General features: G+C 36.5%; 1 protein-coding gene across 2 annotated transcripts in view; it reads left to right on the top strand.

Annotated features, from left to right (window-relative positions):
- LOC111866979 (protein tramtrack, beta isoform) overlaps window positions 1–22,149 on the top strand; it is a 61,832-nt gene extending 39,683 nt beyond the window's left edge. For both annotated transcript variants that reach the window (XM_023856378.2, XM_023856376.2), the window contains one exon: window positions 10,970–22,149. In XM_023856378.2, the coding sequence (XP_023712146.1) occupies window positions 10,970–12,478 (1,509 nt within the window). In that variant the 3' untranslated portion in view covers window positions 12,479–22,149. The remainder of the gene's footprint in view (window positions 1–10,969) is intronic.
- Window positions 22,150–23,613: the final 1,464 nt, after the last annotated feature.

Genomic DNA, 23,613 nt, shown 5'->3' with positions numbered 1-23,613 from the left:
GTTGTGGTCCCACAAGAGCTGGTTACAGGTTATCATATGGGACATGAATCAGAATTGCTAATTCATAAGGTAAGAGATTTTTGTGAAATATGAGGTTCTCAGAATTTGTCTCATACTGTATATGTGAATTATTGAGGGAGGATTGGTATACAGGGTGTACACATGAAATGTGTACCGTATTGCTGCAACCTTATTCATGTTCTGAAAGGCACAGAAATTACAACTAAATGCATATTAGTAGGTTATATGATAATTTGTGCCACTTGAGTTTCCATATATTTCCACCTGAAGCATTACATTTGCAATCGTAAAAATAATGTCTCAAGTAAGAAATTGTAAAAACGTTCCTGAGCTTAATTAAGTACCATGACATGAAGACGTATAGGGGAGTGGAGGTATAAGAACTTCATGTGTACTACGGTTGCAGTGCAGAGGAGATTTCATGTGGTTTTTGGAAGGGAACTGCTAAAAAAAAGGTCACTTTGCAAGTAGTGTAGATTGTCTTATGAGGTGGATGAAGTTCAAGTGGCTACCATTTGCAGTCCACACGGCTCAACCAGGCATGCTACTTAGCACTTTCACATGCCACACACAACAGTGCACATAATTCTGTGGAAACATTTGAAATTTAGAAGCTAGAAGCACCATCAGTTGCAACATGTAAGTGCCCAAGGTAAAGAAGTTCACTACACATTTTGCTGTGACTTTCTTTCTAGACTTTACGACGACAACATTTTTACAGCCAAAATTGTTTTCAGTGGTGAAGCCACATTTCGTTTACTGGGAAGTGTTAATTAACATGACATGAGTATTTGGGGGAGCAGTAGTCCTTGTGAAGTAACTGAACTTATGAGGGACAGTTCAAAGTTAAACTTGTTTTGTGCTTTGTTCAAACAGAAAGTGTTAGGCTTTTTTCTTTCCTGAACATACTGTGACTAGCATAATGTACCTAGGTTTTTTGGATTAATTCCTCTTGCCGGTTTTGGAAGAAGAGGGTCCCAGTGACATGCTGTGCCAACAAGACTGAGCACCTCCACATTATCACATAGAACTGGGGAACATCATAAATCAAAAGTTTCCAGGGAGTTGGATTGGTACGGACAGATCTATCATTTGTCCACCTGATTTGCCTGACGTACTCCCCTCAGTTTTTTCTTTTGGGTGTGTGTCAGGGATGTTGTTCATATGCCATGTTGGCTGTCACTTTGCTGAAACTTGTTTTAGGGATAAGAGCCACCATGGCTACAGTTACTCTCTACTTGCTTAACCTTTAAACGCCGGACTTCGAAATAGTGGTAAGCTTGAGCTGGCCGGAGTTTATTTAAATGCCCGCTGCTGGAGCGCGTTTAAATGTCCGTTCCTATTAGGCACTTAATCAATTTTAAGCGTAGTGTTTAAAAATGCTGCTCAATTTTTATGATAAATGGATGGTATTAACTTTGTTTATATCAGCAAAGACCATGGTATTGCATATTATAACGGAAGATTTGAAATTTTTAATACAAAGTGTTATACTCTATTTTCAATTTTTTGTTTTAATTTTGATGCGTACTGCAAAAATGGTTTCCCAGTTCTTCACAGAGTTCTGCATTATAAATTCATTTCTGTTTGTAACACTTGACAAATTTTAGCAGTCCATGGTGTCATAAAACAGATGGAAGCAATAAAATCATTTGGTCTTCTGCTAGCCCTGCTTACACTCTTCGGATTTTCAAATCTTTTGACTGAAGGACAGAAGAATGAAAGCATGGCTATTCAAGAGAAAGCTAGAGAGGTCCCTTCTTCAGTGCTAAGACATTCCGTTAGAGCTGCAAAAGTTTATTGCCCCTTCTATTTGAATGAGCAGACAGCTGCATCGTGGCTAAGATACAGAGTGCGATCTGTTTTCTGTGCGTTCGTAGTGAAATTGAATACTGTAGTATAATTTCAGCCTATATATACATCAAGCAGGTAACAGCAAAGAAGGTATGTACATCGAATTTTACAATATATTTTTAACATACCTATCTGCAGAATCTGCAATAAAATTACTGGATCGTGGATAAGTTTTGGCATAACTCATACATATATTTTTATTTGCTGTTGTTCATTTAGGTATCAATTTAATCCCTCTATTACAGTTTTACTCAAGTCTGTCTCATAAGTACTACATTTAAAAATAAATAGTTAGGACTGTGCATGTGCTTCCACTAGCGGCGTGTGCGCGCACTTCCACTAGCAGAGTTTAAATGCCTGACTGGCACAAACGGGGCACTTTGGCCACAACGACCTTACTCATGACTGGCACAAACAGGGCACTTCGGCACTTAAAGGTTAACAACACGTGATCTGAAGTTGAACGCAGGTATGGTATCTGTCAAGCCGTCATTGAACACCTGTAAAATGTAGGTCACAAATTCTTGATTTTCTAACATACTTAGATTTCATTTTTAGATCATAAGTATTCCATCTATAATGCAACAGGATTCTGAAATACAATACTACTAAGATTTGTTCAGTTTATATTCCAGTGCCTTTTAGTTCATGAGCAGTGTTACAATAATGTGATTTACATTTCATATAATACATCCTCTATTTGAAAATGAGATTAAACACTGATTAGTCCCATGTGTGTGCAGCCTTAGAACCTATTATGGTGAGAGTAGTGATACAGATTAGTAGTACAATATATGGTGATATATATTCCTATGTTCACCTGTGAATTTGTTAGCAGTTTGCACTTACACATACATACACTGCTTCATCACAGTAGTAAGAGGGAGCAAGTGCTTTGTTTTAGTCTCAGTTTAGCTTAATGGTTTAATTGCAGTTTTCCCACTAGTTAATATAATAATACTTAGGTTAATTGTAAAAGCAGATCACCAGCAACTCTTTCAATGAAGGTTTCTTAATTATTGGCAGCCAAACAGTATGAAGTATTTGTTTAGGTGTCTGTGCAGTACCACTAGTTATCACAGAAAGTATTACAGAAATATGTTTTGTTTTAGTAGTAGTATAATATTTCCAACAAAGTGAAGGGAATGTTTGTTTCATTGGTGTTTCTTAAACAGTTCTGACCATTAACCAAGAAATATATTGCTCTTGGTATGGTTCGTCAGCTGATTACAGTTGAGAGTTCTCTGAACAAATATAACAAGAGTTGCATTTACAATATTATTGCAAGAGACAAATATTTTACTTTGGATACACGTTTATACTGTCCAGCCTTCCATTGAGTCTATTTCCAGTTATAAAAGAAAAATCAGATGGAGTATTTTACAAGTCCATGAGCACCATTGTCATATTCATGATATCATGAAACCCACCCTTCATTCTACATTGCACACTGAAAGTGAAATGGCTGTTGACAAGAGGTTTCGGTGCACTTCTTAATTTGTAATGGAGTGAAATGAAGCACTACACTTGCTGTGTGTGTGTGTGAGAATGTATGACCATTTTTTTTTCTGTAATCTTTTGGCCACCGTACTTTGATGGGGAAGTCTAGAAGACAAGTATAACTTTAGCCACACGAGTGTATGTTGTGCCTGTGAAAGATTCTGTAAATTGGCTTCAGTATGATGACATGGAATCAAAATTGCAGGTCATGTGCTAATAGCTATTTAATAACAATACATGTGTTAAATGCTACTAATGTGTAGTAGGATTGTTTTCCACATTCACACTCTGGAAACCAAGAACAAAGCAATAATAAGAAATACATAAGAACATATATATATATTTTAATAACTAAAAGATAAGTACAGAAATTGTATTCATGAAAATTTGGGCAAATGCTTGACAAGTAAAATATTGTGGATGATGTTGATGCATGATACAGATGTGAGTCTGTTTAAGGAATATTTAATGATCCCTTATGTCTCATATTGTGCGAGTGTAGTTGGGTAAAATGGTAGCTGTATTATTTGCGTTTTATCCTTTTTAAATGTTTTTACCAAGCTGTATATGCCTCTCTGAATTAAAAGAAATACCAAGTTTAAGTATCATGATGTCTTATATCAGAATCATACTTTGTTTTTAGTAAACATAATAAGCACCAGTACCTTTTTAAGAAATTTGTTTTATAAAATATGTTTCCTTATGAAGATTTCAGTGGGTTGTGCAGTAGAATATACTATATTTATTTTTAATGAGTATCATGGTAATTGTATGTGTAGAGTTATATTTTAATGTTATCAAAGGCTGTGAGAAATTGTGGTTCCTTCAAGGAGCATGAGGGTAACCTGATTACACTTGCACAATGGAGAGACATAGTTGGATTGAAAACAACTAGATGTACATTGATCATGAATTTATATATCTTAAATATATACTATCTATAAATTGGTATGTGTACATAAGTATTTAAATTATTTATTTTACTAACTGTAGATGTTTCTTTTGTGTATGACAGATTAACTTACTGTTAATTCTGTACTTGAGGAAAGATAGTTTATTTATTTCTTATACCTTGTAAAATCTGTAAATTTATAACTATTTTGTATTGTTTCAAATGGTTCGATAGTGTTCCAGATCAAGAGTATAGTTTTCTTTGGTTCCTGGTCAGATGTTTGTGCCTGGTTGGAAGGGAGTGATACTTAAATGATCCACATAGCTAGAATCACATCTTTCTAGTAAGCCAGAATCTTAAAAGAACATGCAGTCAGCATTTTAATATATGCAGTACATTCATCATAATGATATATTTTGTGAGAGTCAACCTGACAGATGGCTGTTTTCATACATATGATTTTGTGATGTTTGTATAGAATTTCTCATTAATTTGTCCCAAAAATAACTGCAAATTGTTAATCAACAGTGTACACACATCTCTGTTTATTTCTGAAAAAAACGCAAAAGAATGAAATAAAAATTCAATTAAAAATAATGACCAGTAAAGTACTTAACATGAATGTTTCATATTGGTTCATTTTTCTGACAGATTAGGAAGTATGTAGATTAAATTTTTGAAAAAGGGTATTATTTATTTTGTTTCTCCTCTAATATCTGATGTAATATAAACTTCTTTCTTGAAGTTATGAAGTGACTAGTATATATGTAACTGATAGGTTCACAGGGTAATAGACTGCATACTTAGAAAATCTCATGCAAATCTATCTTCCTGTAAAATGTAATAGAATTGTTTTGGCATAGTCATACAAATCAAGATGAAACTTTGCAACAGAATATTCAGCATACTGCAGTATAATTCCCATTTGTTGTTCCTCAGTGTAAGGTTTTCCCACATTTAACATTCATTTTAAATGATTTAAAGTCAGTTATCCCGAGAATGTTCTCCATTTAAGATATTATTAATTCATTGTTCAAATTCACTGGTTTGCAAGGAAACCCTAAGTCGTGTTTTCACTATATTTGATGTAAGATTGTTTAAAAAAAAATTTAGTGGTATTAAGTATTAGCACTTTTTGTTTTCCTGTGTATTGTGTACTTTTATTCACAGTTATGCAGTCCTGTTTCTTTGTGTTTGTGGCGAGACTTGGGAATCAGACCCTTATCATAGGCCTATAGCCTAGCCACTATACAGACTGAGCTTTCTTGACTAGTAGCTATTGTGTATTCATCATCAGTAATCTATCAGACGACAGGTCCACAGTCTCTTCCAAAACAGTTCCTCCACTTAATGTGATCTTCTGTTTTTGGATAGAGACTATCCAGGAAAAGTGATAATGTGGTAGTTTTTCCATTTGCTTTCCACATCGCAGTACAACAGCCGTTCAAACCACTCTGGTCATGCCTGTTGCTATACGAACTTGAACCATCTCGAGCATCATTTGTTCTGTGCTTCAAGTCGCTGCTGATGACGCTGCTTCCGGCATCAGTTTTTGGTTTTTGGTTTTTGGTGTCTCTCTTCATCTGATGCCTACCCTTTAACCTGTCCAGCAAGGGAGGCCCTACCAGTAGTTACGCTACCGCTGGTATAGCTCTCAGGGTTCTTGGCATACTCAAACCCCCTCACCACAATAAGGTGGAGACACCAACGAGGGGGATTGTGTATTATTACAAACTAATTACATTTCTGTATAGAGTGAGAAAAAAAACAGAAAGTAATAATAGAGGAGACATTCATGACCCATTTGGAATAATCAAGTTAGGATCAAGAACGTTCAAGGTACAATGTACCATATCTGCATTGATCAAAAGGTTGTGGCTGTTAAGTTATCAAGTTATAATTATTGTATTGTGAATTGTGTTTCATTCTTTTGTTAGCAGTAACTGATGTGATTTTAAGCTGTGAAGTCAGAAATGCCAAAATTTGACTTCTCATATGTAATTGTTTATTTCTAAGGACGTTATCCACATTTTATATGTACATGGTCCTAAAATGAACACTACTATAAAACAGTGTTTCGGGGGAAAAAAAAAGACCAGTTTTCTAAGAATGTAATAGAACTACATGTTCTTCAAAGGAAGAAGGAGAAGGTCTCATTTAGCATCTCAGCTTCCCAAGGTATGGGCACTCTGAAATGCAAGATCTACTCAGTAATTTTTAACCTTGTTTGCTGCCGTTCAGTTAACCGAGAAATGTAGCAAACTTTTTAAATTTAAGAAGGTAATCGAAGAGTCCTGTTTGCTGGGATATAACGCCATGTAGTCTGTTGAAAGTCAACTGACATTTTGGAGGAACATGTCACTTCCATCTTCAGGATGGAGAATAAGCCAAGCAAGAAACCAGCATGAAAATAGTTAGCAAACAGGTGGCTACATGCTTCGTGCTGGTTTCTTGCATGACTTATTCTTCAATCTTGAAAATGGAGGTGACATTTCTACCAAAATGTTGTTTGACTTTCAATGGACTACACAGCATTATACAGAAGATACGACTCATCATAACCAACTCTGTGAAAACTTCAAATCCTCTAAAGAAGATAGTCAGTTGTAATTTTCATTTGTATAATATGATTTAAAATTAATTAATTTTAATGCTTCTAATTAAATAACACATGTCAGTAAAATTCTACAGTGCCATTCTTTGAAAACTACATGCATATTGTGCCCCCCTGACATTATTTGAGCTTGATTTGTAGTGTATTAAGAGCAGATTGCTTAGGAAGTGAGTCAGATTTTGTACATGGCATTGGACTTCAGTGTCAAAATTACTACAAGGCTTTCTTTGCTTGTGTTCAGTTAAAGTATGTTTGTCATTCACTTGAGCAACTGTAACTACAGAGTTCCTGAGAGTGGAAGTGAAGGGGCTTTCTAAAGAGATGAGGTTGAGGAATTTTTTTTTTTTTAGAAAAGCATTAAAGATCCCGCAGACCTGATGCGTAATACAAAGAGAGATCTTTTGTGACACTTGATGGTTATAAGTTATCAACACAGTAAGTGTACTGATTAATTCAAGGACTGCTTAATATAATAAAGAATGCTAAATTGTTGTGCCTGAATGGTTGGGCTTAGGAGTGTATAAATACACACTACAGAAGAATGAATTTATATTTGCAGTTAATTTTTGTGATGAATCATGTAGTGATAAGTGAGCCATGTGTGACATAACCATAGACTGAAAGGGAAGTAAACTGCAGTTATGAATTTTCCTTTGATAATGGTGCTTTGTTGTTGGATTAATAGGCATTTGGAAGCTTGACATATGTTCTTGGTGGATTGTTGGGGTTTTTGATGACTTAATTTAAGCAGTTTGGGTAATGAAACATTTACTTGATGTAAGATGAAGGGGATCTTCATTTGGCTGTGGCTTGCCTTGGTACAAGAATATTGTTCCCTGACTGAAGTTGTATTTTTCTAAGCGTGAAGTCTGTTGAAAAAAGTTACGTGTTTTGAGAGCAAGTGTTGATTATGTACATGAGTTATTAAAAGAACACAAAAGAACATGAAGCACGAATTGCAGATAACACTGTGATAGTTTGTGATGAACGATTCTAATCTGCAGTTTATTTGTATAAAGAAAAACGCTCGTGTAAACTATGATTGTTAAGAAGCATTTCAACAATTATGCTGTTTCGTTAGGGATTGAATCATGTTTTTAGTTTTGTTAATGTGTCTTTCCTAAAGAATCATTTTTGTTATGATTAAGTTATCTCAAATGGAGTACATGCTGTCTTACCTTAAATTCGTTTTTGTATATTCTGTTGATGTGTTAGGTTAGCTTGGGATCTAGAACCTGCACCAAATGTGCATTTGAGAAGTCGTGCTGTTTGTTTGTAGTCTGCTTCTCTCAACAGTGAACTGCTAGGCATTTTGTTGTTTTGCAGCTGTGGTATAATTTTCATTTTGATCTGTATAGTGTGCCATTCCAATATTGCTCTTTCAAGTATTTGAATCTAATTATCAGTCTTACTGAAACAGATGCAGCTAAATTTTGATTTATTTTAGTTATGCAACTTTGGTTGGTGAGTGCATTATAGTGCTGTGAAATAGACCACATACAAGTGATGAAATAAACATTTTCTGCTGTGCAAACATCTGAGTTTATGTAATTGTTGCCATATTTTCTGTGCAAGAAATGCATCTTCTGTCTTGTTAACCAGTGCCCATGCCTCAGCCATATGCATAATACTAAGTGTTCCATTTAATTAGCTGTGACAAAAGTTCCTTATGCTGTTGAAACCTAGGCAATCTTTGGCCAGCTGTTAGCACAAGATCAATCAGCAAGTTTTGCTTTTATTCAAAACCTAAGAGTTTACCTCATAGTCTAGCAGATTTTACATAACAATTCAAACATAAAAAGATAATTATTCACAGGAAAATTTGCTTCATTTGATCAAATATTCAAAGTACTTCGTACTTGGACACACTGTTTTGGGAAAATACACCAAAGCAATTTGTGAGCACCATAATATAATTTGGATGGTCACTAATTTCAAATTTGATTTGTTTCATTCTGGTCCGTCACACTAACAGTATTACAAATGATAAAACAATTCCGTCCAGTGTGACTGTTGAAGCTTTTACTACTTCACTTCTTAGCACCCTAACATGTTTTGGTCCCTATAGACCATCATCGGAGGGAACATCAATACTTTTAGAAACTGCTATTACATTGTGTGTTTTGATTTTTAAATTTGTAATAGACACTTTAAACAAAATCCAAATTTCTTACAACTACAGGAACTGTCCTTGATTAATTAAAGTTTTTTAAAAACTTTTTGTTATTTAAGTTAAAATTGTTTAACTGAATAAGTTCATGTCCCTTGTCCTTTTGTTTTTCTTGACGGGGCCAAACTTGTACCGCCTGTCTTTCTTGGGAAGGTAGTTCTTGTTGTCCTATGTTTGTTCATAGCATGCCCCATCAAGTGAAATGAAAGGACTAGGGACACGAACCTATCTGGTTAAAGAATTTTATCTTAAATAACAACAAGTTTTTAAAAAAACTTTAATGCATCAAGGACAGTTGCTGTAGTTGTAAGAAATTTGGATTTTGTATAAAGTGTATATTACAAATATTGTATATTTATCTATTTTAAAAATCAAAACACCCAATGTAATAGTAGTTTCTAAAAGTATTGATGTTCCCTCCGATGATGGTCTATAAGGACCGAAACATGTTAGGGTGCTAAGAAGTGAAGTAGTATAAGCTTCAACAGTCACACTGGACGGAATTATTTTATCATTTGTAATTTCAAATTGTTCAAACATATTTTTGAAGATAATTTCTTGTTCATGCATCATATGAAACCAGTCCATTTGGATGGCTTGATCATTAGTTAATAGTTTGTATGTACTAGCAGTACTTGCTGAATGCCAGTGTCTTCAGTTGTGCCTTTATTGTCTTCCCAGACAGACCTTACATGTTCCTGTTTAGAGATAATAAATTCTATCCATAACCTATCTGAAATGCACTAGTATGGATCTGCTTTTTTGAAAGTCTAAGTCAGTTGCAAATTCCTATGCTTGTATCCTTTATTATTATTATTATTATTATTATTATTATTATTATTATTATTATTATTATTATTATTAATGTTAATGTTACATTTTGTGATAAATATTTGCTTCTGTTCTTGTACACTTTTACAATTATAGAAGTTATGTGTTTGCCATTCTGCAAGGCTTTATTTTTATGCTCTTCAAACAAAACATGCATATCATAGCTGTAAAAAAATATTGACAAATAAAATTCTGTAAAAAGTTGTTTGATATGAAATAGTCATATGTTGTACTCAGCTTAGGGATAAAAATGAAAGCATAGAAAATATACAGTTGTTTTAACACTTCATCACTCTTCTCTTAATAGTCGCAGTATGAAGGTATTTCATATTATTATGACACATGGATGTCATATTACCGTTTTCCAATTGTCCTAAACTTTGACAGTCATTCCGTTGTTGTAGTTGCAAGATTTCAGCATGCCCTGATATGAACCTGCTCCTTTTTATCTCTTTTACACACTGTAGAATTTGTATATTACCACGGTGGTTCATGTTTGACCTGACAACTTTGGAACTCGTCCTTGCTTTTAAAAAGTAAAGATGTTTTGGAACTCATCTTTGATCACTTACAAAAGACAATGGTGCTTGTTAAAGGTACTTTCAACTTTGCTGACACAGACATTCACTTGTAAGATTTCATGAATAGAAGTGTGAATAAGCTGCTCAGTTTTGTCAGTGTTCATATGATTGATGTCTTTATGACCGTGAAGGACTACCTTTGAATGTGGCACATCATATGGTCATGGAGGACTGCCTTTGAATGTAGCACATAACTCATTTTCAGCAGTGCATTGCCCATGAACTGTACTATAAACCATTGGTGACAGTCGTTTAATTTTTGAGCTTTCCAACAAAAATTTGATTAGATACCTGCTCCTCCTCTTCTTTAACTTCTGTTGACACCATCCTGTGGTAAATGACAAGTACACTTAATGTATGGGGGAGGAACATACAAAATGACTGTGAAAGTAACACCGGTCTCCGCCACTGATGAGCAACGTTGAAAATTCCAGGTCAAATTTGAACCTTCTATGCACATTAAGGAGTGGGAGTCATTGTTTATTTTGGGATTTTGTGTCCTACAGGATGTAATGGTTGTGGATGGGCGGTATGGACCTTCATGTGCAGTAGCAGCTGCACGACATCGTGGGACAGAAGTTCAGATAAGTAATCACAGTAGTAGGTCTTCCACACCATTCCAGTTTCCCTTCCCACCATTCAGCAGTAGCTATGGTGGTGTAGGAGTTGGGAGTGAGGGTGGCGGTGGGGAGGGCTCTAGTAGGCAGAACTGCTCAATACTAAGTCTTCTGCAGCAACAAGGCTTGATAGCGTCTCCCTTGTCAGAGGATGGTGGTAGGTCTTCTGTTGGTCCCATGAGTGGTGGCATGTTTCGTTGCAGTATCTGCTTAGCTGCATTTCCATCAGCATGGCTCTTGGAACAACATACAAGTCTGCAACATGCTTCACAGCCAGGTTCTGCAGATGGAGAGGGCGTGGAGGAAAAACCCTTTAAATGTGATCAGTGTGGGCAGAGTTACCGCTACCGTTCAGCATTCCTGAAACATCGTGAACAGAATCATCGTGCAAGACTTCCTGCTGACAAGCTGTTCACCTGTGATGTATGTGGCATGCAGTTCAGATACCTTAAGTCTTTCAAGAAACATCGTCTTAATCATGCACTTGAAAAACTGCACTCAAAATCACCTCCTGATCTAGATTCATTCGCCAAAGCAATGAGAAACAATGGAGGGCCATTTACTGACAGATCAATTTTTCGAAGCAGCACAAATGTCCCAGAATCTTCAACAGATTACAGTAATAAGATGTTCTTGATGATGCAGGGAGGAAGCCGACTGAATGGTGATGCAACATTCTGCTCATCACCATTGTCAGGTGCCAGGGAAAGTGGCCGGGTGACTGCTCCTCCTACAGCAATGCTCCCATCAACAGAGAATGGCAGTGACCAGGTATCCAGTTCAAATGAGGCTGTCGTAAGCAATGTGACAGATATGAGCACGTGTGTTGCATCTACATTTGAACGAGCAGCAAGTGTGCCTGTATCCAAAATGGAGCAGCAAAACTTCTACAAATTTTCTTTGGATGATTATTATTATGGGAGTAGCAGTAATGTTGCTGAAGGAACTAACATTCTTACAAGAAGAGGTGCTAAGTCAGATCGGATGCTGGATGGAGAACAGGACGAGACAATAGATTCCCTTGCATTTGCACTTACAATGGCTTCAGGTGGTGGTGGTGATGCTTTCAGGTCTGCACAGGAAGCGTCACTTCTTAATTTGTTGCGCCTAGATGCTGCAGAGAGACAGCGTGAACGTCGCTTTGCATGCCCGTTTTGTGGTAAGTGTGTGAGATCTAAAGAAAACTTGAAGCTTCATGTGCGTAAGCACACTGGAGAACGTCCATTTGTTTGCTTGTTTTGTGGCCGAGCATTTGGAGGGAAGAGCGATCTGACTCGACATCTACGCATCCATACAGGTGAACGTCCCTATCACTGTGAAATGTGTGGCAAATGCTTTGCCCGAGCAGATTATCTGTCCAAACACCTCACCACACACATCCATAGCTCCCAGCGGTGAATATGTCACCTTCATGCTTCCAATATTTGAATGGAACTTTCATCTTAGCAATAATACCATGTATTTGTTTCGTACCTCTGTGTGTTTGTTGTCAGAGACAAATTTGAACACCTGCAATTTCATGTATATATGAAGAGTTACTTCAGGGTTGAGCAGCTGCATGACATTTGTATAAAATATTTGAAAGCAGCATCCAGAGGTGAATTATGTTTCTCCAAGCATACTTTTGTTACCCAGTTATGGATGTTTTCTTTGCTGCATACTGTTCACATGTCAGAAATATACATATAATGTAATCAATAGCCAAGTTTTCAGATTTGTTGTGAAGGGATATAACATGTGGCATTTAACTGCTGATGCAGTTGAATCTTCAGCAACTTCACACAGAAAAAAAAAACATGTACATGAATGAAAGATGGAAATAATATTTGTGCAGTCAAATGTAATTTGTATGCAGCCAACAAGCACTGAACTTATATTTTTCTGTGTAACTAAGAAGAAAGTCTGAGGTTATGCTCCTCAATACAATACTTCCTTGCGTGTGCTCACAATCAAGTGAGGGTTTACAAGTATACAGTAATATATTTTATGTTAATGCTATTTTGTAGATACAGTGTTTAGTATAATTATAAATGAGAGTTGAAAATAAATATTATTACTCAAGATAAATGGACAACATAATAATAACATTAGTAGTAGTAATAATAATAATAATAATACTGTATTATGTAAAAAACTAATACCTACTGCCAAAAGAATTAACTTGGGTTTGTAAGAGACTGCCTTTGCCATGAACAGTACTGTGAGGCATTGTAACACTGAAACTACAGGCATCTGTATCTTTCAGCGGTGAACTGTTAGTGCCATTGTTTAGGACATGGGTTTGTGAAGTGAATAACTCTAGAAGCAATACCGATGGAAGATTTGAGGGAGTTTGTCACTCCTTGCCTCCCAATCCTTATAAGACATAACTGAACTTGTTAATTGTCAGTGATGGGAAAAGGTGTTTATTTTTAATGTATTGCCACAAAACTGCATAATTGTGTATGTTGTATAGCATATTTCTTGTATAATAGTGTTACGATTTTTAGTGAAGTGCAATACTACTATAGTTCTAAATAACATACACTATTGTATAAGAACATTCGCTTAACAAAAATAATAATCATGCTAGCATTGTACTAACACAGGTTATTAACACCAGCATTGCTATTGAGTTCTGTGATTAGTCAGAATAAACGTAACGCTTTTTTCATAAAGGATTGTGTGGAGAGGCACAGTCAGTCCAATAATACAGGCTGCTGAGGGCAGTATATGATAGAGAATTTGTAATACACTGTTTACAATCACATAGTGTAACATAATAATTACTTTTATTATGGAAGCTGTCATTTCACCAACTTATCATTGTAATTACAATTCCACTGCCATACTAAGGAGATCTAAAATTCTGTTGTTGGTCAGTTAGGTTAGTCATATTTTAAGGCCACATTGAATAGGTCTGAATTTGAAGCAATCCTGAGGAAGTGGAACATATTTTCTGCATCTATTCACTGTAGTCTTGGACCTGTGTTTGACTGTTGCAAAGATTTATCTCATTGCTGATTAACTGCACACAAAGTATACAGGTGAAGGGAGATTAGAATTTAGGCTACTGAAGAGATGGCAAGAAATCATAACTGACAATACTGTGATGAATATAAATTTTCCATTTGTAGCACAGAAGATGGCAATGTGAGTTCTATTTCCTCATACAAGCGGTCATTGCATATTCAGATTGTGGCTTACAGCACAATTCTTGTAGATGGGTACCAACATTTTGGAGGAACTTGCAGTCTCCATCTTCAGGGTTGAAGCTAGTAGGGTTATATGTGGCCAGTCACATGAGAAGAATGATGAGGATTGACATGAGAGTGCATGTTGGTGGTGGGTAGTCAGAACTGCAGGAAGGGGAGAAGAGATCCCTGTTCTGGCACATAGGATTAGTGATCTGGAAAATATGAGGAGAAAACAGGTATTTGCATGACACCTATAGACTGGAAAGGTTCACCATTCCCACTTGTTCCTTTGTTGATTCATGTAACCAGACCACATATAACAAGAGTTAACTGTGACACAAAATGGAGGCAATCTACCTACAAGACAGCATCATGTCAGAACCCAGAAAATCACAAGCTGAATATCAGTGACTGAAAACCTCAGATCTTACAGTTACTACTTATGTTCCTATCCTGCTAAGGTGAATGGAGTGAACACTGAATTTTTCAATATTATAGACACATTTCTAATTGTACAGTTGTTGTCGGTCATGTTTTGTGGTATACTTTAGTCTTACATTTTTTTATAAACTTGAGAAGTATTACAAGTTTCATTGCAGTAAATGAGAATAATATGAAATATAGAAACAAATGATAAATTTAACCAAAGCTGAAAACATGGAATTATTTGTAAGAATGTCTGTTGCTGCCAGTTTAAATCAGGCAGCTGTGTGTGTGTGTTTTTTTATATATATTTTAAGAAGAAGAGTTCTTGAATATTTTCAACTTTCGATCATGTTCAGTTTATTGTATGATTTGCTGTGGCAGGCATTGGATTGGTGAACAGTGCATGTTAAATTTTAATTGATCATTGGGAGACCTAGGCATAGATGAGAAGGTACAATCTGCTGGTCTAGTGACAGGCTCATATGAATACAGTAATGAAACTTCAGGTTCCATAAAGGAAATTTTTTGACTAGCTGACAATGTTTAGCTTCTCAGAAAAGACTGTAACCAAGTTAATTTTGATGATTATCCAGAATGTTGCTGTTTCATGTCTCATGATTGGCATTGATATGCTGAATGAAGTTTTTGTATTTTCTCATAGGCAAATTTCAGTATAGTGTCTCAAATTAGGCCATGACTTATTTGTTCACAATTTGATATTCACTTATCCTGTCATTTTGTGCTGTGTAGTCTTTGCTATTAACAGCGTTATCAAGGCAGCCACAAGTAGACAAGTGAAGACTTTTCTCTTTCGGCTCACAGATGGCTCTGTTAACTCTTATTATTAACATCTCTGTCATCCTTTAATTTGTCTCGACTTTTATCCCCCAGTTTATGATGTCCCACTTAAAGAATATTCTAACTCTTATCTGTATGTCACTATTTTATTATAAAATTCTTTTCCAGTGGTCTCCCTGTCTAATTTTTATTGGGGTTTATGTGTGTTTGCTGCTGCTATTTTATTGCTTTACACACTGCTATTCATATCTTGCAATGTAAATTGTGTTAGAGAGACAGATTAAATGACATTACTTTCTTGCATATACAAAGTTAATGAAGATGTTGCATCCCAGATGACATCAATTGTGGCTGTAGATGTTCACAAAAGCAGCATTTTAAGACATATTCCATTTCTGACTAGTTATAAATTATTCTTTATCCTTAAACATAATACAAAGTGTAAAGGGGTGGTCTGAAGTTTCTTTATAATAGATCTCACCTACCGCAGTTAGCAGTGTTAGGGTCTCAAGGAAAATATTACAGGTGTAAAGAAATTTAAACTAACACTATGACAGTTTTCAACCAGACTTTATACTTTCATGTAGATGTCTCTGAGTTAGTACATAATTACATTGTGTTGTCCATCCAAGTGCTGACATTTCAGTGCCAGGGGTTTTGAAATCTGAAAATGTATGTCACTTATTTTAGTACTGGTAAAGTTTATTAAAAAAGAAACTTGGGTTAAGAGTGGGTGTATTCACTTACGTAATTTAAAATGAGCCCAGATTAACTTTATCATTTCTAATGATTATGAAACTGGTGCAGCCTGTAATGTGTAAAAATGGGGATAATAACACAGTGTCACTGTTCCTTTAACCTCCCCATATTTTTAGCAGTGTCTCAGCTCATGCTTATAAGTATTTTCTTTTCTGGATGATCGTGATGGCCGAAAGAAATTGTGTAGCATTTTGTTTGACTGTAGAGCATTTTTCTGATATTCAGTATTACAATTTAGTTTCAGAGCAACCACACGAAGGTTGTTTTCCATAATATCTCAGAATTTTATTTCAGAAACTTCTGACAAGATCATAGGCATTTATGTATCCATAAAAATTCCCTTCTAGTTTATTCAGTCAATTTAAAATTCTCTAAGGAAGGCTGTCTCTGCTTGCTGAAGTTGTAAGACTGTAAGGTCATATAAGTCGAAAAGTAGTTGTTGAAATTGGTCCAAACCATAGGGTGAGAACTAAATCTGAATAATAAAGTGTATCTAGGTAATACAAGTATTACATTCTTTCAGTACTCATATATGTAAGAAGAAAGATAAAGTGGAGTTTTGTGTGTGTGTGTACTCTAACAGAAGAGTCACACTCCCCCTTTCATGTCATATTGATCTGTGGTGCATAAATTTGCTTAGCTAAAGAACTGAATAGAAAATTTAATTTCTTAAGTATGAGAGAATATGTAATAAATTTCATATTCTCTCATACTTAAGAAATTAAACATATTAAGAAATGCTTCTCAGGCTAGAAATCGGGTTTCATTTTGCTTCCATCTTTTCCAACAATTTTAAAAATATTTGTCAGTCAGTAACAGTCATCTTAATAATAAAATTATTTCTGAAGAATTCTGCTCTCTGCTAGTGTTAGTATGATGCTAGATCTTGTTTCTTCATGTTTAATAATAACTATACAGCTCAAAAGATCAACATTGTTGAATCCCTGGTGATTGTTGTGGCATTTCATGAATATATTGACTTAAACTCTTCCTTGAAAGAGTGTTGTATGTACATGTTTTAGTGGAACCTAAAGGTACAATCTGGAACAGATTTAGAATTTCAGCAATGTACATGAAGCAGGCGAATTCATGGTGTTTCATTCATCTTGTATATTTGGTTCTGTCCATTGTCATATTCAAAATTTTATTGATAATGTTTCCACCCGTCTATACAAACCTTGCTTGAATATCTCCTAGGCCAAAAGCTATTTTGACCAGTTCATAAAGGAGGCTAGAAAACGTTAACCTACTTTCTTTTCTTCTTTCCTTTAGCACAGAGAATTGTACTACCATATAGAAGTTTGTGGAGTGTGGGTGTGTTGTGTACAGAGCACCTAATCATACTGAAGCTGAACTTCTGATAAATATTTGGTGCTGTTGTAATTTACATTTTTAATATTTTGTCTGTGTTTAAATGGTGATATTATTGTCGTCGTCGTTGTGGGGTGAGACTAAATCCCATAGTCCCTAGGGCACAGTTAGGGCCATCTTACTAGCCCTTTTTAATAGTTGTGTGAATGGATCATTGGTGGGATGAACATTGGAGAGAAAGTTTCCCCAGAACCACTTTGCCTACCACAAATCCCATGTGGACTCCTCTATAATTTAACCCAGGCCACTACTAGTGAGAAACCAGCTACTAACCACCTGATCTACGGCAGATGTTAAATGATGATTATACATCATGTTTGAGCCCACCTTCTGCTACCATGGTTCATTATGATTCAAGTAAAGTAACAGATGTGGAGAACACATATTCTGCTTCTGTATGTGATTGTCCTCCTTTTGTTATCTTAAAACAATAAAACATCTGGCTTCTGAGTTTTGATTTTGGGGGTTAGCTGATCAGTGGATTGAAGTGTTTGTGTATTTCATTACAGAATTACATAACCAAATTCTGCTTTTGATCAGAGTCTCATTACAAATTCCTTCCCAAGGGTGTATATCTTGCGCACACAACTGTGACTGCATTTGCCCAAAGTGCTAATTGAGTATTAGTGTGTCTGATGAGTAAAATTAACCACCGTATTTAGGCTTATGAACTGTATGTTACAGTAGTGAGTTGCAAAACTGAATTAAGCAGGAATAAATCAATAAAATGAAATCTTTGACCTTTTGGAGGAACTTGTGTTTCATGGTTTGTTTGATAGCTAATTCATATAATCATAGAGTACAGAGTAATATGATATAACATTTATTTTGTAGACGATTTTCTTACCATTTTGTGACATTACCCAAGTGATGCAGTTCTGCCATGCCAGCGGTGTAATGCTAGCAGAATAATAGAGCCTTTCAGTTATTAATAACATATAAACACTTGATCTAACTTGTCATGGAAAACAAAGTATTACAACATATGAAGTATGTAGGAACTTAGATAAATGGCTTATAATAGGTAATAAGATGAAAATGTGAAATTTATTACACATTATAATATAAAGAAACACACTTGTTTTACAGAATAGTAATGTGGTTTGGTTACAGAAACCTCTTAAAGGGATATGAACTTGGTGTATCGTAGGGCAGTGAATTAGTCCAAACGTTTCTGCAAAGAAGGGAAAGGCTGCAAACATACTACACACAGGAGTGATATCATTTAATAAACAAAATAAAAAATGGTCTACAAAAACTGATAACACTTCTCAACAGTTAAGGTTGTTTGTCATGCATATAGAAATCAAATTTGTAGCTTCTACGATCTTGCAGTCAGCTGCAACTGTGCATATGCCCATCCAGCATACTGGACACACCTGTACTACAGTTAATTATCCATTCTGAACTCTCCACACACACAAAACGTACATTGATTGGTTCCAAACAAATCTGTATTGTGTAAGGAATCATCATTATAGAGACCATCTTCATCAACTCACAGGATGTACTGGGCTGTAAAGTTGGAATGGGTTAAAATTCTGAGACGTACACCTTTTTGTGTGCGTGTGCATGTATGCTTGCGTGCTTCCTGGTTCTAGAGGATCAGGCTTTGGTTCTGTAGAGCAGAATGGGCCTGCCACACTTGCAATGTGTTTTTCCTCAACATCTGTTTTGGCGTCATGAATGATGCATGCTGGCTGTTATCTCAAGTCTGCATTTGGAGTAAAGTCTTCATTAAATTTATGGGGATTTGGAGTGTATATTTTAGCACCAGACAAGCCTGATACAGCTTTTTCAGTTGTTACTACCCTCTCTAATGCCATATTGAAAAATCTGCCAATTCATAGGGAGTTATTTTTGATGGTCATGGTTCTTCATAAAGGAGTCAAACTGTGTGATTATAGCGTATTTCAGAGGGCTGATGAAGGTGAGATTCAGCGGTTGCATATGGTGAGATGTGTGCGGTAGAAATGATACTATTACAATGAAATTTGCATTGGAAAATTTATTTATACTGATGGTTCTGTGGCTATTGTGGTTGTCTAAAATTAGCACCTTGAAAAATTAGAAGATATTCTGTGATATTTCAGTAAAAACAAACAAATGCAACACTACAGCCCACAATTAACTGCTCACCATTGAGTTGTGCTTTTGTCTCAAAATGTCAGTGTAGTCAAAGATGGGTGGCATGCTTTACCTCAGTTGGCGCCATTGCCCACACTTCCCCTACTGCGATTCAATAGAATCAGTGCTACATGTTGGAAAGGAACATATATTATGCTCCTTGAACTGCCCAAACAAACCTTGACACTTACTCATATGAAATAAGATGCAGATGAACGTAATGGTTATAGCTTACTCAGTATTCACTTTTAATTGGCATTTATAGTGGTATGTTAACAGTGTTTCCTGCCTGTATTGAAAATGATAGGTCTGTGGGATGTCAAATCCGGTAGCACGGAGAGACAACTATGTCAGTTTCGGTAACGAATATGTGGACGAGCTTATTACAACAACTAAACACACTCCCAATTTTCCAGTCTGTTGTGCCTTTGTTAGTCTTTTACTTAATAGTGCTTCGGACAATGGAATATTCTCCACTTCTTTACTGTCTTCTCATCTGTTTTTGGCCTCCAGTTGGTCCATGCTGTGTAACTTAGGCACTGACTGGAAATGAATCACTCACTTCTACAGTTTGGTTTGTGTTTCATACCAATTAGTTTCCATGGGAACCTGAGTACTGAGCCATTGTGTAGCAGCGGATGGTTCGTAGACTGCGATTGACAACTGGGGTGTCAGAGGTTTGCATCTTTTCACGATGTCGCCAACGGCGCTTGAATCAGTGGCCGCTGGAGCTGCCTTGGAGCATGTAGTTTGTGCAACGGGAGCAGCGGCGCACCAGGTGGTGGTATGGCCGGGGTTGCATCGACCATGGGCTTGAAGGTGATGGTGGTGGTCCCACGGTCAGTCTCATTCATCTTGTAGGCCGGCTTCACCCTGTCTGTTAACATGGTGACATGCCTGTGACACACGAGGAGTTGCAGTGCCTTCCCTCTCCTTAACAGGATGTGGGAGGGGCCACTGTAGGGGGGCTCCAAAGCCCGATACGTTGGATCCTGACAGTGGAAGATGTACATGCACTTCTCAAGGTCACTGTGCGAAGGTATGGCGTGCAACCGGAACTGTCCTGGGGCAATCGATGTGTTGGTGGAACTCGGTGATGAGGTGCGTTGGAGCCAGTAGCTCGCTGGGAATTCGTAGGGGCTCTCCCTATACAGGTTCAGCTACTGATGGCTGCAGGTCCTTTTCAAATGCCATGCGGATTCCAAGGATAACCAGAGGAAGCAGCTCTGTCCAGTGTTGGTCCTCATGGTGCCTGATGGCTGCCTTAAGCGTTCGGTGGAAGCGTTCCACAAGTCCGTTAGCAGCGGGTTGATGGGCACTTGTCCATCAGAGCTAAATCATTGATTATGACTAATTGTTGAACAAGATAATACTAAAAAAAGTATGAAGGCATTTGTCTTGTTGCATAATGTATAACATTAATTATTTGCTGCAGAGTATTTAAAATGGACATTAATTTTGTCATTTTATTAGCTTTCATATCTAAAATGATAGATCATGTAACATTGTCAGTATATGCAGATGTGTTATTTTTTTAATGCTGACCACCATAGAACTTCATTTTTGTTCAGTAATGCAATTTGAAAAAGTTGCAAATATCATGGTTGTAACTTTTTTCTTTTTCTCTCGGCAGTGGTTGAATGCCTTAAAGCAGACTTGAATCTTTTCTGCTGAACTTGTCCTTATTCAACATATTCATATCAGCTGTCTTTTATTAATCGTTATGATCCACAAATAAGTACAGTAGCCATAGTATTATTTTTCATATGCATAATTTAAATTAAATATATGTGATGTACTTATATTACAGTCTCTCAATTAACTGTTCAGTCAGTCCTTTTATTACTTATTTTTTAATGGACCAGTGCTACAGAAATATGACACAGACTCTTTTCTTTTGTCTTCCCACCCTCCTATTTATAACAGTATAACAATTAACATTGGACATGAAGGTCAAATGATGGGCCTCATATGTCTTGTGTTGTTCTAGTCAGCCCTCCCACTGCATATCTAAAGGTATGTTCCATGCTTTCCATGGCATAACTCTGGCAGCATGAAGTTACTTATCAATCTTTGCCAAACCATGTAACAGTATGTGACATAGCATCACAGTCAAGTAGTTAGAAACTCTTGCTTTGTATTTGAGAGGTCCTTGGTTCAAATCTTAGCTTGGAGACTGGCTATTCTGGCAAATTTGTTATGATTTTCCTTTGTCCCTCCAGGAGAATACCAGGATAATATCTTCAATTAGGACATAACTACTTACTTCCTCATCCTTCCCAGTTCATTATTCATGAAGTCATCTAATTATACAAGCTGGGCAATTGAAAACATAAGTCAAGAATAAATGCATATTAGTAAAAGTAAAAAAGTAAAGCTATCCCTGTAACAGGCCATGAAGGCCCATAGGGATGTGAGACATTAAGGGTCCCACACTATCTAGACAATCGGCTCAAAGATGGCGGTAAGGTTGTCAGCCTCACGCGCCGGCCGCGCTCTACTCCCCAGGAAAATTATTTATTTAATTCCTGGTACTCATTTCTGTTAGAGGCTGAGTGAATCCCAGGGCCATAGTGCTGCCAGAAGGATTAGGTCAATTGAAAAAAATTCATTGACCTCATCGGTATTTGAACCCATGACCTTCCGACTTGTAGCAAAGTGCCTTAACCACTACGCTACCGCATGTCCCCAAATGCATATTAGTATATACCATAACTATTGTAGAGTGTTTTCTTGTTTCATTAGTGACACTTGTGTGAAATGTGTGAAAGATGTTATTTGTTTGTTATAAATTTAAATTACTTGAAGTTTTGAAAACATGACTTAATAATTTACAGTCTGTATATTTTTGCATGTGACTTCTCTCCAGGTCTGCTTTATTTTTATGTTGGATTCATCATCATCAGTAATCTGTCAGATGACAGGTCCACAGTCTCTGCCAAAACAATTCCTCCACTTAATGCGATCTAGAGCTTTCTCCTTCAAATGACAGTATCCTCTTCTGTCCCCACGGTCATCCAGCATCTTCTTACGTCTTCTTCCTCATCTTCTTGTCACTTCTATCCGCCCCTCTATCTTTCCTTCAATAACTTCTTTTAGAAGGCAGTTTCTGCATAAAACATGACCAATCCAATTAGCCTTTCGTTTTCTTATTTCGTGTAGGATATTCCTCTTCTCACCGACTCTAATTAACACTTCTTCATTTCTCACATAATCGGTCCAACTGACCTTCTCCATCCTTCTCCAACACCACATTTTGAAACTTTCCAGATGTTTCTGATCTATTGCCCTGAGTATCCATGTTTCAGCCCCATACAGAGCTATGCTCCAAATGTAGCATTTCACTAGTTTCTTCCTCAAATTTAAGTCCAATNATCACCTTCCAATTTCAATTAGTCTATCAATCATGCCCTGTAGCACAGTTTCTTCCTTAGCCATTAACACAAGGTCATCTGCATATTTCACAGTTTGAATAATTTGCCCTCCTAATTTGAAGTCTCTGTGCCCATCCAGAGCTTCCTTTGTAAGGCATTCGCTGTACAAGTTGAACAGAATTGGTGATAAACAGCATCCTTGTCGAACTCCTCTTCCAATCTGCACACTTCTTGTCTCCCCTCTGTCCTGTCGTACTCTAACTTTCTGATCCATGTACAATTTGCTAATCAATCTTCTTTCACGCCAATTGATACCTGTTTCCTTTAGGATCTGCATTAATTTGGTCCAGTTTACACGGTCAAATGCCTTCTGCCAGTCTATGAAGCAAACACACAGTTCTTCATCTATCTCCAAAGTTCGTTCTGCTATAATTCTCATCATCCCAATTGCATCCCTGGTTCCTTTTCATCTTCTAAATCCAAACTGATCTTCTCCAAGTAT

This window comes from Cryptotermes secundus, unplaced genomic scaffold (genome assembly GCF_002891405.2).
Source record: "Cryptotermes secundus unplaced genomic scaffold, Csec_1.0 scaffold1339, whole genome shotgun sequence".
NCBI classification, from domain to species: domain Eukaryota; kingdom Metazoa; phylum Arthropoda; class Insecta; order Blattodea; family Kalotermitidae; genus Cryptotermes; species Cryptotermes secundus.
Note: the sequence above shows the minus strand (reverse complement) of the source record. Positions and strands in the feature narration are given on the sequence as shown.